Source organism: Sander lucioperca, chromosome 18 (assembly GCF_008315115.2).
Source record: "Sander lucioperca isolate FBNREF2018 chromosome 18, SLUC_FBN_1.2, whole genome shotgun sequence".
NCBI classification, from domain to species: Eukaryota; Metazoa; Chordata; class Actinopteri; order Perciformes; family Percidae; genus Sander; species Sander lucioperca.
Window position 1 is genome coordinate 16851145 of NC_050190.1, and position 17665 is coordinate 16868809.

A 17665-nucleotide genomic window follows, 5' to 3' on the forward strand; every position below is an offset into this window, starting at 1 on the left:
GCACTGGCACCCCGGCACAACCATGCCCCCCTCTCCATCCCTTCCTCTTAACAGGCCAATTATGTGACTGCTGGGAGTCAATGGCGCTGTGAGCTACTCCTGAGCTCCTCTCCTCACCAAGGTCAAGCTGATTGGCCCAGGTTAATGGGCAGATGTGGGGCTAAGAGAGGAGGGGGTCAAGCACCTAGAGGCACTCTCCACCTCATCTCAAAACTGTCCCTCTTCACTACAAGAGCCCCTTTTCCCACCAGCGCTTCTACAAACAGGATTAACCTTGGCTGCTGCCGTGGAGTCCCGAGGAGAGTAGGAGTGTTTGCTCCCCTTGCATGGCAAAGGGTGTTTTTTTTATTTTAGCATAATGAAAGTCTGTGTTATACTTTAGTTAGTCTTGCATTGTCAGATCTATCACCACAGCGCTCTGGCTTGTCTGTTTTTCTTCAAACCAATCACAATCGGCGCTACGCCTCGATAGCGGAGATAGCGAGAGGGGAGGAACATGTCAGGCTTTATCCCAGCAATAAACATCCGTTGAGTCTGACTATACGTTCGTTAACATTACAATGTTTCAAACAGAGATAAGATATAATTCTCAGAAAAGGATATCTGAACTGTTGTGCAGTTCTCTTACTTGCCATGTTTAAAGTAATATGTTCAAATTACAATTGATCTGAACCCGTATTTCTTGCCAAACCCGTCTTTCTTCCATCTCTTTATTTCAAGTGCAGTTAAAGTTGATGGACACATTGGTCCGTCAACTTTAACTGCATTTGGTAAGCGATTGCCTGTGGTCTTGGCTCTTTTCACTGCAGTGACAGGCCCTGTTGAAAATTGTACCAGTGACTTAAACACAGCCCTTAATAGTCTTTTATATGCTGGATTCAGTTGCACCTTTTTCTATCAAAATAAGATGGTCAAAGAGGTGAACACTGGTTTATTGTAGAAACACTTGCTCTTAAGCAGACCTGCAGGCGATAGGAACACAAAAAGTTTTCTACCTCTCGTGGCACAACTGTGTATTGGATTACAAACGTGCTCTATCCACTGCTTAAGCAGCATATTTCTCTCCAGTAACAATATATACAATCCTAGATTTATCTTTGACACTCAAGCCAAATTTAATCAAAAGCATCTATCTGTTGATCTGTGATCATGATTATTTAGTTCTCTGCAGAAAAATAGACGAGATAACATACAAAATTAGTTTCTCATCTCCAGCTCTCTAGTCTCCGTAGCCTCCACAAATTTTGGGACTATCTCTCTTGAAATTGAACCAACTAGCTGCCTCCTTTTAAAGATCTCTGGCCATTTCTGTGAACTACAATGTTGAATATTGTTAACGTCCCTTACGACTGGAACTCTTCCCACCAGCTTTAAGACATGGTTGGTTTTATTTATGGATATAGAAAGACAACGGGGGGGGTATCCAAGGGATAACATGTAAAAGCGAGAAACACTTTTTTCCAACATGGTCCCGGCTGTAAGTCTTTACTTAACAAAACCCTAACCTTAACGTCTAACTTCCCATTCTTTTCAAAAGTACTAGAAAATATTGTGTATCAGCAACCTTCGGCCCACATATTTAACGGTAACCTTTTTGAACCTTTTCAATCAGCTTTCAGAGCTTGTCACTCCACTAAAACTGCACTTACTAAAGTGGTGAATTATCGTCTGCTTACAATGGAATCAGATTTCACCTTAGTATGTCTATTACTGGATCCCAGTGCAGCTTTTGACAAAATTGATCATTGTATACTCCTAGACTGACTGGAAAATCAGTTTGGCGTCTCGGGCCTTGCACACACATGAATAAAGTCTTATTTATCTGAAAGAACACTGCATTTCTTACAATAATACTACAATAAAATGTGCTGATGTGAAATATGGAGTACCTCAGGGCTCTGTTATACTGTATATTGTGTATATATCACCTCTTGGCTAAACTATACCCAGTCATGTAATTCATCTCTACTGTTTTGCTGATGATACTCAGCAGATGATCATTTCCAAATTATTAGTTTGACTGCTGTGAAAAACTGGATGTTAACGTAATTTCTTGCTCCTAAAGTCTGATAAAACTGAGATGCTGGTCATAGAGCTCAACAGTGACTGCCCACGTTTTTAACGGCTCTGGTTCCGGAAGTGTTTTTCTCCATTCAATTGTTTCATTGATGTTTCAAAAATTGCTTATATAAAGAGTTTTAAGTCTGGAACCAAGCCAACCAGCTACGAGATGAATGGTGACCTCTAGCTCACCCAGTAGAGTGTGCACCCCACGTAGGCTGAGGCCTTGGCAGCGGCCCGGGTTCGAATCCGACCCGCGACACTTTGCTGCATGTCATCCCTCCTCTCTCTCCCCTTTCCTGTCTTCAAGCTATCCTGTCGATTAAAGGCCATAAAAAAATCCCCAAAAATAATCTTAACCCCCCCCCCTTTGATTCAGTGCAAAAAAACATTTTGAAAAAGGCAAAGGTACAAGACCGTGTAAATAAACTATCATAGACTTCAATGGCAGAAGCTCGCTCTAGCCGTTCGCGGTTTCGTGGGTACGGTAAACGTTTCTATGGTAACGAGTTGGACAAATCAGAGACGTTGCTATTACGCTTAGGATTGTGGGAAATGAAGTACTTATCCAAGACATCGCGAATAAAAGACATCTCAAAACAAGGTTGGTGACCCATGAACTTTTGGCGTCTATATGAGCATATACAATCGCTTAGTCATGTCGTAGCTGGTTTTAAGTCTACCATCGACGGTTACGATTTTATGGCTTATACGCCAATTGTCAATGGAGAAAATTGCATTGTATTTTTACTCCGGAACCGGCTATGGGCGGGACCGTTGAGCTCTATTGTCCTGCTTGACATACACACCTGATTGATCAAGCAACAGTTACTCTTAAACAACTTAAACAATGAATTTTGGTTTTATATGTGATCCTACCTTCTCTCTTGATCAGCACATTTAAGAAATCATCATGACCGCCTTTTTTCACCTACGCAACATAGCTAATTTGGCCATTTTTTGTCCATGGCTGATGCAGAGACCCTAATTCACGTCTTTGTTTCATCCAGACTTGATTAATGTTTTGTTTAGTTAAATAGATGTCAGCTGGCTGCAGGGCCTTTTCCTATCGTGCCCCCTTCCTCTGGAATTCCCTCCTTCTCTCCCTAGTTTATCCTCCCTGTCCTCTCTTTTTACTCATGCTTCTCTGTGCTCGACCATCGGCCATTCTGGGACCTCTCTCTTTTTCCCACATCCATATTCTTCATATACGTTTACAATCTTTCTATAATTTTGTCTCTTTCTTAAATTTTTCTTCCCTGTTGAGCTTTTCCCTTTCCAAATCGACGGTCTAAGGATAGAGGGTGTTGTAGGGCTGCTTGATTATGGAAAAAAATCATAATCACAATTATTTTGGTCAATATTGAAATGATTTAACAGGATTACTTATTGACTTTTGAAAGGATGTTGCGTTTATTGAATTTAAAAAACAGTGGAACAGTTAAACAAATTAACAGTGAAAACACCTTGAACTGTGAAATTTTCCTAAATACTTTTCCCGTTGAACTTTTTGAATTCCCCTTCAGAACACAAGACAAAATAAGAGTTTAAAATGTAATGTGCAAAATAATCTTTGTTTCTCGATTACATTGTTTTTGTGATTGTTAGGAGTCGAAATCAAGATTAAAATTTGCTTAATTGCATAGCCTTAGGTTGTTTTATGCTGTACAGATTGTAAATCCCCTTGAGGCAAATTTGTGATTTGGGATATGGGGCTTTATAAATAAAATTGACTTGACTATGAAAACTTCCTCATGAAGCAAAGAGCTTTCAGTCTTAGTCACTCAACACGATAAGGGCATCTTTGACAAAAGGGGAGGGAGCATGCACCCGACTTCGAAGTGGATAGAATGGAGCTTAAGTAGTGAAATGTCAGTATGGGGCATCTTAAGACCCCTTCTAATGCTCCTTTGCCTAATCTGGACCTTCACCCCCTACCCTGCCTTATCAACAGATTAACTGTGTGTGTGTGTGTGAGTGATCTGTCTGTCTCATTCATTCTCTTCATGTGTGCAATTACTGCAAAATGAGAGTTAAGACTATAAAGAAAAATCTTTTCACACAATCTTTTATTGTTTTGTACAAATAAAGCACAACGCAGGGAACACTGGGATTTTGGCAGGGCTACTCAAGGACACTTGGCCTGCTCCCACTCTAGTCTTGACCAGTCTCCCAGTCCCTGCTGCTGACAGCCGTGCCTACAGCATGATGCTGCAACCAGTGTGATTCACTGTGGGGATTGTATTCCTTATCTTTATAGCACTGATAGTACACAATAGCCGACCGATGTTCACTTGGCATTCAGACCAAATCATGTTATTGTCCCATCATGCTCTCAGAATCATTGAAGTCATTGGGTTTGTCTTCTCCTGACCAAGCTTCTTATGGCATTTACTGAGATTGGCCACATGTCAGAGATGTTCACAAGTCATTTTTTGGAAGTCCAAGTCAAGTCTCAAGTCTTTGAGCTTAAGTCAAAGTCAAGTCTCAAGTCTTTTGAGGGGCAAGTTCAAGTCAAGTCTCAAGTCTTTTGCCACGAGTCCAAGTCAAGTCTCAAGTCTCTGGCCATCTGATCTGTCCCTAACACTGTATTGTTAAATCTTATGAATTCAAAGCATGTCCTGTAGCTACCATCCATACAGTACAGTATTAAAATCAGTTGTAGGATAACTTCATGAGGTCTACTGCAATGCAATCTGAAGAAACACAAATTAAGAACTCTGTTTCAATTTCATAACTGTATTTTTCAACATTTTGGTATCTGCACCAAATAATACATGTTTGTCTGTGTTACTGACTGTAAAGCCCAACCTCATCATGCATTACATTTTTCAGTGTTCAAAGTTTGAGGGAAACATCTGTATTGAAAGTTAATACACCAACCATGGTGCAAACATGTGAGAACTGATACTTTCCGTATTGCTATTTAACAACAACATCCAGAACTTACATTGGGTCTCCAACTTAGGATATCATATAGTCTAATCTTCTGCTACTTAACACATCCCTCTAGCCCTAGGACCTGGTGAAATATTAACCTAACTCTGTCACATCATATGGATACAACTATAAAGATACAATTTGCCTGTTCCCAGCATTAGCACTTATTAACACTTTGCGATGGTTAGCTTGTTACCTGTGACGATATATGCTAAATTTAACGTCTCTTTCACATTAGCAAGTGACTGACCTATCTGGGTGCGTTTTGAGATGCCTGATGAAGTTCGACGTTGTTGATCCGGCATCATTTATCTTGGTGCCACACACCTTCCATGTAGCTGTTAGCTTACTGCCACTGTTTACAAAGTTATTGAAAGCAAAACTAATGACAAAAGGCACAACTCTGGAAGGACTTGGTGTCGCCATCGCACATAGGCATAGCGCATGCATTACGTTGCACATTATGGCAAAGGGCAGGGGACATGCAGCTCGTCATACATTTCCCCAACGCATATGCGGCAATAAAAGAAAATAGAAATACATTAATAAATTTAGATTTAAAAAGCAATAATTGCATGAAAACAGGTTGTTGACGAGTCTCGAAGCTCAAGTCCGAGTCAAGTCTGGGGCCTGTTTCACAAAAGCAGAATATATAAATCCAGGATAACTGATAAAGCGAGGCTTGACCTAGTCTAATCTGTGCATCCTGGCTTGGTGCGTTTCACGAAGGCCAAGGAGGAGCGACTAGGTTGAGCCAGGCTGAAGTAATTCAGATAGATGCGCGTCCACGGCTTTCCTCAAAAGACCGCGAGGTCGATCACAGATTTACTGATGCCAAAATGGAGAATACGCATTGTACATACTTTATACAGAGTGAGCAGCAGCTTCTTGTGGAAGTATGATGACGTGAAACACATTATTTGTATAAAAGAAAAGAAACACGGCCGCTGTAATGAAACAGCGAGAGAAAGCGTAGCAGACGATCACGGACCGACTGAATGCGTAAGCAGCCTAAAAATATACATTAACTGACCACTGCTCTGAATTGAAACCGTCATAATCATTCCATTCAAGGATTAGGCTACTAATCATTTGCACAAATTAACAGTTGTACTCTTTGCCTTAAAAGTAAGCAGAAGATAATGTTAGTCAGGAAATTCACCATGAAGATCAATTTTCTGCAACGCTAGAATATGATGCGTAAATATCTCTTTCACTCTGTTTCTCTGTCTCTCTCATGGGCTAAAATATAAATGTCCTAAGTCATATTAACTTCCACTGCTCGCTTTTAATGCAAAGTGTACAACTGTTTGTTTTTGCAAATGACAAGTGACTCATTGAATGGTTTCAGTTAAGAGCAGTAGTTCATAAATGTATATTTTTAGACTCATTCAGTCTGTCCGCTATTATCTGCCATGCTTTTTCTCGCGTTTTTTTATTTTTTATAGAGGATGAGTTTCCTTCTCTACATATTATATGCCTTGCTCCCTTGTGGACATTGAAAATAAAGACACTGAAGAAATTGGACTCTCAAATCTAGAAACTATAAAGATAATTAAGTGATAAATTCCATGCACACTGTAAACATGACTGGAACAGAGTATATTCATCAGTTATTTTCCCCCCCCCAGCAAAATATAAGGTCAAAAACCATTGGGGTGTCCTCTCCCTGTTGTTACATGAATGTACAGTAGACTACATCACCAGATAGTTACTGGTCCAGTGAACTAAGACTATAATTTGGGAGGATTGTACAATTAGGATATGTTTTTTAAATTGTACAATCCTCCCAAATTATAGTCCCAGTTTACTGGACAACACAATTTGTGTGCTAAGAATGCCAAATACCATGCACATGGAAGCGGAACAAACATGATCGTTATTGTTAAAGAATGAAAAAAAATTAATCAACTAAAATAATTCAAGGTACATTGGTCAACTATAGAAATGTACAGCATTGTATGTATTGCCCTTAGTAACAGACTTCATTTAAAACACATTTGAAATTTTATCAGCCTTTTCTAATTATCTCAACAACTGCCATAATATATTCATCAAACTTCTAACAACAATATGAACAGCAGTCTTCATACAGCAATATAACAGTAACAATGACTGTCACATGAATAATTATTAAAAAAATAATACCAAAATTATGGTCCCAACTTTAAATAATAACAGTACTTAAATGAACAGCAATATGCACCTGTTGTATTTTAATCCAGGCTGATAAGAATAGGGTAAAACCACTGCTGGGTGATCAGAAAAGGCTTCAGGATTAAATAAATCCTGGCTGTTAACCTGGTCGGGAGCAGGCTAGCTGCACAGAATAAATCTCCATGGTGATTTATGTGCCTCCGCTTTCGTGAAACCGAGTCAAGGCTAAATTCATCCAGGATAACTGGGAAATCTTGGCTTAATCCCTTATCTTGGTTTTGTGAAACAGGCCCCGGAAGTCTTTTGGGTCGAGTCGCAAGTCAAGTTTGAAGTTACTGTTTGTGCGACTCGAGTCCGAGTCTCAGACTCGAGTCCCCATCTCTGCCACATGTAGAGCTCTAGAAAGAATATTGATGGTTTGAAACATATTGCATTTCACAATGAAGGAATCCTGATGTAGTCCTATAGCAAACATAAGTAAATGAGATATTTCTTCAAAACATTATTGCCATATGAATTGAGTTTTGCTGTTCTGTTTTGTATCTCACCCTTCTACCACAAGCACAAGGATGCACATATATGAGCACGAGCACACGGAAGTGATAAACATTCCAGCATCCATACATTCAGAGTACCTTTAGGTTAAGGCGTCCTTTCTGAAGCCGTGAATGTCCCTGGCCGTGTGTGTAAAGGCTGTGTGTGTTCAAAATATGTGGATTGTGTTTCAGAGGCCAGTGGTGGCGTGAGGCCTTTTGTCAGCAGAGGGACTGAGGAACACAAAGACGGAGTGGTGGATGGTCAGGATCCTGCTCTCCAGAGAGACACCAGTTCAGAGGTCAACATAGGCTCTTTTGGGGAACACTGTGTGGGTGGAGGGTATGAATGTGTGTTGTGCCTACTTATGCAAAAACGCCTATGTGTGAGCATGTGTACGTGTCCGCATGCGCTGGGTGGGGTTACACACAGCACAAAATGGATCCCAGTGGACAGGCATTTTCAGGACAGGTCCCTGTGGACGTAGAGAGAAAAAAGGAGAGAGAGGATGATGAAGGTTAGTTGCGGTTGGCCGATGGGGTCCAGCAGTGATGGAGCAGCCTGCTAATGAAGAGCCATCTGAGGCCTCCATTCACCTTGAACATGGGCCACTACAGCTGCCCTGACCTTGGCTTTGATCCACAAAGATACTTGACCCCCACTATTCCCCCCAGAGGAACCATCCTGCCATCTGGAGAGCACGCATGCATATGTATACATACATGCACACACCCACAGATACATATGCATGTGACACAGGCTGACTCATATACACATGCACATAATGCTTTCCCAGGTTTCATGTTGTTGGATTCTGTCTCTGGTGGTGTTTGTTAAATCACATACCACCATTTATTTTTTTTTGGCATGTATGCTGCTTTGCGTGGTTGTGTATAATTGTCCTGTAAGTTTGTGTACTATGTGTTTTGTGTACACTTAGACACCATGTCACTGCCTTTGTCACCATGAAAGAGAGGGCAAGCAGGGGATTGGGTGGTAATGGACCATTCTCCACTAATACACATTATCCCAAATGTGGAAATGTTATAGGTAATAGACTCCTTTATACTATATTTATAATACTCCCTCCCCACCCTCATAACGCCCTAACCACAACCTCCACGTCTCTAGACATCAGTCCAATAACTTTTTTGTCGTTACTGTCCCAATGGTTGCCACGCTCCAAAGGCATTACATTGGTTTCCTGCTCTTCTCCCTAATAGGAATGCAGCAGCTTGGAACCTAGGGGTTTCTTGGAAATTCCCAAAGTGGCGCAAAACACTCTCCTTCCTCACATCGGCTTGTCTTGCTTGCCTGCCCAATTCAGCTGTAAATGACCGTTATGTCACGGGTGACTTGAGTTGCAGTCCATCTGTGGAAATGTAGACCTGTCTGCATTTTCCTCTTTATATATTTCATCCTCTAACTTGATTAGCATTTTTTACAGTACTGAATAAAGTGGAGCTTTGTGCGATACAGTAATATTGTCAACCAGAAAGGCTTTCATAACATAACATCTTCATAAAGTATATCATTTTGTATTTTGTAATACATCTTTTCAGAGAAGTTTGTCACAAACATGAAGCTTAGCCAGGCTCTCATCATCAGCAGTAGCTGCAGCTTATTTTTCCCCAAAAGTAGGTCAGTGTAAGCGGGTTTGGTGTCCATGACATGGACATAGTCTTTGCGTCACTGTTCGGACGTGTCCATTGATTAAGTTACTGCATGGAGGCAGCCTCATCTGTGCATATGCAGGGGAACAAGCTGTGCCCATGGCTTAGTAATTAGAGACACTCGGAAAGGTGAGGGAGTGCGAGGGAGAGAAGGCAAGATTACCCCTCACTGTGCATCAGGTCTGATTTCTGTGCAGCAATTTTTTTACCCACAGATGGCATCGTACATTTACTTAAGTGAGCTGATTATGGCTCTCGCTTTCACTCGTCTCCAAAATACCTTTTATTAGTCTCCCTCCCTCACCGCCTGTCTCTCTCCCTGACAGCCTGTCATATATATTCTGTTGTCTCTTGATAATTTTACACTATCTTCCTTCAATATATTCTTTGAAGTTTTTTTTCTCACCCACTATAATTCATTTGTCTAACTTGGATAGAGGGCAGCGGAAGGAAGTAGTGGAGGAGAGGCGTGTGTCAGAGTAAGAGAGAGCGTCTGCTCCAGCTGGAGTCAATATTTGCTTTAGGAATCTCAATAACAGGCCTCCAGTCATCTGCATCTCTGATAATGGACAGCCATATGGCTCTGTTGACCCACGCTGTGCCAAGGTTCTCTTTCTCTCTCCTCTACCTCCCTTGTCTTTCATTTGTCAGCTTCCTTCTAACTTCCCTCATTCCTTTTCATTAAGTCTGTCCTTCTACTATATTTTGCCTTCCACTTATCACCTATCTGGGCACATTTTGTTCTTTTATAAACATCCTTTCTCTCTGTCTGTCATCCATAAAAGCCTGGATATGACCCACCACACAGAGCGGTGACCCAAGTTACCATGGCAGCAGAGACTGGGATGCACACTCTTTGTCCAGTACTGTTTCCAGCAAGTGACAGAAAACAGTGACATTGCATGTCTGGCTATGACTGGAAAGATATAGAGCTTAAGAGGGAAGTGCTTTTACATGCATAAAGTCATGCTGCTCTGCATCTCTTAAATGAAAATCCTGGCCCTGTCTTTCCATTCTTTTTTTCCTACATAAGGTAGGAAATATGAGCTTTTTTTTTGGTGTTCTGTCCCGACAAGCATCCAAATCTTGTATGTTTATCTAAGAATCAAATTTTTCAACAAAATGCCCCAAAAATGAACACAGTAGACTTACCAATGTTTTTACATAGAGCAGGTCAGTTTTTCTGTAATTTTAGTTTGTTTTAACCTACCTTTGCTAGTATTTGTCTCTAACTTTTACCTTCCATGGTTAAAAAATGCTGTTCATGTTTTTGCCGTTTAAAAGACATGGACTGTAAATAGACTACGTTAGACTTACAAGACTTATTATTTGGTTAATAGGTTGTTTGGAACCAAACATCACTACCATTTACATGAGTATACAAACCCATCTTGCTCCCTATCTTCCTCTGTTACCCTATCTTTTGTCTCAGTCTGCCCTCTGTCCCTGTGAGCAGCTTGGCCATCGTACCTTCTGGTACCTCCCGGCTCAGGTGCCCGTCACCCTCGCTTTGCCATGGTTCTCTCAAAACCATTGGTCATGGCTACCTTGGCCCTTGCTGTGGCGGCATGTGCCCACAGCAGGCCCCCTGCCCAGTCACTGTCTCATCCTATCTACCTAACCCAGACCAGAGCCTCTCGGCCCAGTCCAGCCTATCTCAGCTCAGCCTGGTTCAGCTTTGGCGTCAGCAATAGCCCAGTGCCACTCCACCCTGGCAGTCGTATTGGGATGAGGGGGAGGGGGCCTCTGTTCTGAGCGACTAGAGTTGTTTGTGTGTGTGTGTGTGTGTGTGTGTGTGTGTGTGTGTGTGTGAGAGAGTGAGAATGCATGTTTGTAGAGTAATTTGTTAGGTGTCGGCTATCAAAGAAACATGGCCACAACAGACAGCCGTGAGAATAATCAGACTCATTGTCAAACATGCACACACACCGTTAAATCTCAAAAGTACTTACTATGATTATGCCATCAGATAGACCTTTTTGCTCTAATAGTTCCCTGCACCATATTTTATCCAGCACTTGCCTCCATTCCACAACAGACTTAGCATGATATATCTATGATAATGGCCATCAGAATGTTTTCCATACTCACCCCGCAGCCATTTTGCAGGCTTATTTATTTATTAATTTGAGCTTTCCCATTTCGAATCCGGCCATCCATCCTGCATGCTGGCTGCCCAGGCTCCAGTCACTGCTTGTCACTCTGAATTTCAAATGGCTCCAATTTTCCCCCTGATGGCACGGAGAAGTGGCAGGCAGCACATCGGGGAGGGTGGTCCTAGACATGCTGTCTGCAGCAGGGGTTCTATTAGAGAGAAGAGAGGAACGAGAGGCGGGGAGAGGAGAGGTTTGGAGCATCACGCCAGTAGTGATGTATTCTTTTATTTCTTTTTTTATGATTATTTTGGAGACTGCTTTCTCATTTGGGGCTATGTGGCATGGCTGATTGTTCCATCTTTGCTTCTGGCTGAGTTGCTGATGGTGGAGCTGCCCTGCCCTGCCTCTCACCCTCACAGTACATGTATATGCAGTGCGGCGCTGAAAAATTGTGATTTATTTCTATCTGACAAGTGGTGCTATGTACAGATGGATGTTTTGATGGATGACAGTCTGAAATGTGATTATTTTATGAGTATTAGATTGAATGGCAGGTATAGGATAACTATACCTTGCTGCCCTTTTCTTCTCCATCGTGTCATTATGTTTTGTTCCTTAACGAGACCTAACCAGCTATGAGGAGCGGGCTCTCTACTTGGAGGCCATTGTTCAGAACCACAGAGAGGTCATGACCTTCGAAGACTTTGCCTCACAGGTCTTCTCCCCCTCTCCTGGCTATCCAATGAGTGGGACAGGTGAGAAATAAACCACGCTGCACCACTGTCCTCCTCCATGTTGTCTTTCCATTCCATGTCTTTGCCCCTTTCTTTCTGTCTCTCCATCCCACTATTGCTCCATTCTTCCGCCCTTCTTCATCATATCTTTTCTTGCCCCTTTTTCTGTATCAGTTTCTCCTCCTCCTCCACAACACACCTGTTTGCCCCTGTCGCCTCCTCCGCCGCCCTCATTCTCTCCACTCTTCTTCCACGCCTACGCTCACTGATGAATATCAAACGGCTCTTCACGCCATCTGACTGACTTCAAACACTCCGCTTTCTCCACCTCCTCAAGCCCCACTCACGCTACTTTGCTCATCTCTTCTTGTTTCAAACTGCATCTTTCTGTGCAATTACTTTCCTATGAATATAAGCAGCCTTGTTTAATGGCAGTTGGAGAGAGAGAGAGAGAGAGAGAGAGAGAGAGAGAGAGAGAGGAGAGAGAGAGGAGAGAGAGAGAGTAGAGAGAGAGAGAGAGAGAGAGAGAGAGAGAGAGAGAGAGAGAGAGAGAGAGAGAGAGAGAGAGAGAGAGAGATCATGAGCTCATGAGCTCATTCCCCCATTCCCCAACACTTAGGAGATCCAACCGACAAACATCAGCTCGCGGATGTCAGCGCAGCACTCTTATCAGTCCATGATGAATAGAATGGAAAAACGTGTCTTATCTTGTTCTTCCTACTCGTACCAGCTCTGATCGATCTGCAACAGCACTGAAATCAATACGGGATTGCACTTTTCCACTCTATTGGATCCCGACACATGTTCTGTTTTGACAAGGAAAGCACTTCACAATACCACACCATAGATGTCTTGTCATTTTCAAATCTGTCAGTGCTCATATGTTTGAGGGGCGTTTAATGTGTATATAATATTTTTAGCTAGTATGCTGGCATGTGAGAATTACATGTCAGAATTTTTGTGTGTGTGTTATTAGCCTATCTGAGGGAATGGAATGGAATGAAAGGATGTGCGTGTCAGTGTCAGATTTTCAGACAGCAGGTGTGATATTCAGGCTGTTGAAGGCAGGCAAGAGGTAGTCAGCTACATGACCATACTGTTTTCCCATCTCTCCTGCCGATGTGTAAAATCTCCCCAGACTGACCTCTCGTGACCTCCCCTTCATCCCCACCAACTTAAAGGGAAGGACTGAGGGAAAGAATAGATACAGAGGAATATAGAGGAGGAGGAACTGGTGAGTTCAAAAGAGAGAGGAAGAGGCTGGTCAGAGAGGTTAAAGAGGTTCGCCAGGCTTGAGAATAATCTTTCACAGCATGGGACATACGATGTGGCTAATGTGAGAGGCCTTAACATAATGAGGTCAGTAAGGCTGTTATGTCACCCTCGCTGCTGGGAAACTTGTTCTGAGTGGCAATTTGTATTTCTTCTGAATCTACGCGTGTAAATAGATTACTATTACTATTTACTATTATTAGACTAGATTAATGTGAGGGTGTGTATGTGCCTGTCCATTCATATTTTATCCAGGACTCACCTGTTCTATACAATACTGTAACACATTCACTTTGCTTTTTTGTCAACCATTATAACAGGGCTGTTGACCCTAATAAAATGTGGATGAGAATTGTTCAAACCCACAGAAATGTATTCCAATTCTAGTGGAGTTTCCAAAGTTAACACATTTTTAACGATGAATTTCAGCAGAAATAGATACATCTAGAATAGATCTATTTTATGTTAGGGTGCAGCCATGAAAACGGGGGAAACTTGGGTTTGACTATTTCACAGCTCAGTATGAGCATCGTATAGCTTCACTGAAGTGCTGGGACAAGCACATAATATACTGTGTATGTTAATCTGTATGTCATATAATGTAAAAAAAGAGTTTTTCTCTCTAAACTTAAAGAAACCTTACGAAAGATAACAGAAAAATCTAAAATTTAAGCCTAAGGTGTTTATAAGAAAACAGGCATACCAGGCTGAAACTAATATTTATTTATATTATCAATTAATCTGACCAATACCCAAAGGTTTTCCGTTTACAATCATAGAATACTAAGAAAACCAGCACAATTAGTTGACTGTCAAAATGGTTGCACCTGTAACTGTAAAACACATAAAAATTATAATTCAATACTGAAGTTTATTATTTTTGTCCATGAACATGAAGCCAACTGTCTGTCATTAGGAAAAAGACACAGAGTTCAGAGTTCTTTATTGTCCCTCGAGGGGAAATTTGATTTGCAGTTGGAGGTACAAAAAACAACAACACAATAAACAAGGCATAAAACATCTTAGCAGCACTTGTGGCAATGAATATGTTGTATGTAACAGTGTGACATCTGCTTCCCCTCTTTGCGATATGCCAAATTATTTCCTGCAGGCTGTGGAAAATGCTTTGTTTGGATCTAGTAATGCAGCAATGAAACTCTGGTTTAGTCTAATTTTTGGGACAAATGAGACTGGATTTGGGACAACTGCTCTTAATTTCTCGGGACGTCTGGTCACCCTCTCCCCAGCTGTCACAGTTGTTTGTGTGTGTTTTCATGTATTCTTATCAACTGTATTCATAAACTGAAGGCTGCTCTGTAGCTTTCCAAAACCATAGGCACAATGTATTTAATGCTTTAGGCCACATACAGTATATATAATGCATATCCATTATTGTTGTAGTCTATCGTCCTGAGCCTCTGTGTCCCATCAAACATATATAACTTCAGTGTAGCAGTGATGGCTGGCTGACACTGCTCCTCATTCTCACCCTTCTGAAGTGTGTGTGTGTGTGTGTGTGTGTGTGTGTGTGTGTGTGTGTGTGTGTGTGTGTGTGTGTGTCCGTCTGTCCATCCTGCTCTGGCTCCCATTGCTGCCACTAACATGTCATCCATGCTTCATGACAGCGTGCAGGCGTTGGCCGGGGATGGTTTGGGACATGGAGTACCCCTGGGCCAAACTGGACTGTAAGACTCTGCCTGCTTCCTCCACACTAGGCATGACGCCCAGCCACAGCCCACCAACATCCATCCATCCATCCATTCATTTAGCTTGATTTAGCCCTTTTTGTACAACCAAAGTAGGGTTCGAATACAGATTCTGCATGCTAATCACTAAATGAAGCACTCCTGCAGTGTTTCACCAGTTCCCATGTAAAGCATTTAACCTCAGCCCTCTCCTGTCATCTCTTTAACCTGTTTGGCTTGTCAGTATCCTCCACAGCCTTGTCCTCCGTGATCCTGAATGCAACCTCACTCTCACTTAGCAACTTCAGGCCAGCATCATGGCTTCCTGCATGAGCTAGTTCAACTGTCATACATACTTTATCCACAGTGCTCTGGTGGTGTTGTGTGTTAACACCTGCACTGCTTTGCTCAGTTTTTATTGTTGTTTTATGTTATGTGTTTTCATCCTCTTAACCTTTTCTAAATGAATGACTGCACATGAAGTGGATGAAAGAACTTAAAAGCTCCCATGACCCTCTTAGGTGCCCCCACATCTTTTACTCTCTCATCCTAACCCTCTCTAATAGTAACACTGGTGGTAAATGTTTCTGTGTTTGCCATGTGAACTGCCCACCATTCATGCTTTGGATTTCAAGATTGTCTTGATTTTGAAACCTGTGGATTGGACAGATGTATCGGGTACCATCAGACATGATAGCCTTGAAGGTATCTTCAGAAAACCAGCACTTGTTGATTAACTCCTCACCCAAATCAGTTTACCTTGTCTGACTTTTAAACCTTTCAGTGACAACTAACCTCGACGCCACACGCTGTCTGAATCACAGACTTTTCAGCAGCGTTGTGTTGTGTCCTGCTGCAGTGTGGTATGGTGTGTGTCCACTGCTCTCTCACATGATACTCTACTCTGTTTTTTCCCTTTTAGATTAAAAATATCTTAAAGGTCCAAATACTGTATATGGCAAAGGTAAGCCCCGAGTCAGACCAGAAGCTTCTTTCCGTCAAGCAGCCTACCTACCCTTCGCTCGATCACTCATCCTGGCTGTTCCCACTCCTCCTTTTTTTCATTCAGCACTAACCAAGCTTTGAGTGCTCTGACAAAGGGAAATGGACAGAGAAACCAGGCTGTTTATTTGGGGGTGTCCTACTGTTTAGGCCCGGCTGGTAATTGAAAGTGATGCACAGTGGGTACAATTAGCACCTGACTAAGTAGCAGCATGAACAATACGGCTACACTTCTGGCCCTCGCTTCTGCATGTGGCACGCCTTTATCTCTTCCCCCAGCAAACACTTTTCTTTCTTTCTATTTTTTCTCCCCAATCCCTCCACCCACCCCCCTCATTTCCTCCTGTTGGAGTGTGCCTGTTTGCCTGGGGCAGACTCTGAGACTAACACCTGCCGCACTGGAAGACGTCTTTGTCATCTAAAGCCTTGTTTGAACTGCTGCAGAGGGGACCAATGGGATAGCAGGGCCATTTAAAGACCCTCTTTGTTTTCTTTCTCTCTCTCCGTCTCTCCCTTCTTCTTTCCATCTGAAATGAACCTTACCGTAAGGCAGATTGGGCTGAGTAAGGAGCGGAAATGCTGGGGTTATAATGACAATAATAATGATACATTAGCTTCTTCTGGATCTGGGTTATTTTTTCACTTAGTAACTTACTATAAAAATTAATTCTTGCATAAGGCCATACAGAGAAGAACGCCATTTAGAAACTGATGCAACCCCAGTCATTAAGTGCCACAGTGGGAGTGATGACTGTTTAGTGCAGCATGTTTTAATGGCCGCTAAACGAAAAGGGAAGTCTGTTGAGTGGGTGGTGAACTGTACCAAACTATTGTCTGTGTATATTAGCTGTAATAGGTGTTTGCCTTCCTCCTGTCTAGCATATGTCTTTACAGCAGTAAAGACATATGCTACATTTTATGTAGTTGGAGTTTAGTTTATAAAACAAAGTGTTTACTGTAGGAATGAATAGAAGAATACGGGAATGCAGGATTTGTTCTGTCCATCAGGCCAGCCCACATTTTTTGCCAAGCCCCCCCCCCCCCCGGCCTCCCCTCTAGCCCTTCACAATACACACACCCAATGTTTCATCCATAGCCCAGCCCTCCTCTCCCAGTGAGCCGCGGCCCTGGATGCTGCGGGTGTCCACTGTGCTGCTGAGTGTCTGTTACTCCAGCCATCTGCCATTCCTTTTAGCCGCTGCAACTTGAGATGCCTCTGAAAAATGGCAGGAAATAAAAGGATAGGAAAGAAAATAGGCAACCAGATGCCGTCTCGACAAAGCAGAAAAGTTGTTTAAACTCGAAGCATGGTGCTGAGGCGGGTGGGGGGCCCGCAGTCTGGGTTTGTTCAGGGGCACACTGAGGAAGTCAGGGCGACATTCACAAAAATTGATTGTTCCCAACACTGTTCCATGCCCACCTTCAAGACTTATTACTGTTTTCCATGTCCTAATCCTGGATGTGAAGTTTTTTTGAAAAAGGACAATACTTGAAAATGGCAAAGCTCCACA

General features: G+C 42.3%; 1 protein-coding gene across 9 annotated transcripts in view; it reads left to right on the top strand.

Moving 5' to 3' along the window:
- The window catches only part of ralgapa2 (Ral GTPase activating protein catalytic subunit alpha 2), a 114098-nt gene that overhangs the window by 92287 nt on the left and 4146 nt on the right, over positions 1 to 17665 (top strand). For 3 of the 9 annotated variants that reach the window (XM_031288614.2, XM_035994938.1, XM_035994936.1), the window contains 2 exons: positions 12095 to 12216; positions 15093 to 15152. In XM_031288614.2, the coding sequence (XP_031144474.2) occupies positions 12095 to 12216; positions 15093 to 15152 (182 nt within the window). The other 6 variants (XM_035994939.1, XM_035994934.1, XM_035994940.1 and 3 more) reach the window with 4 other exon arrangements.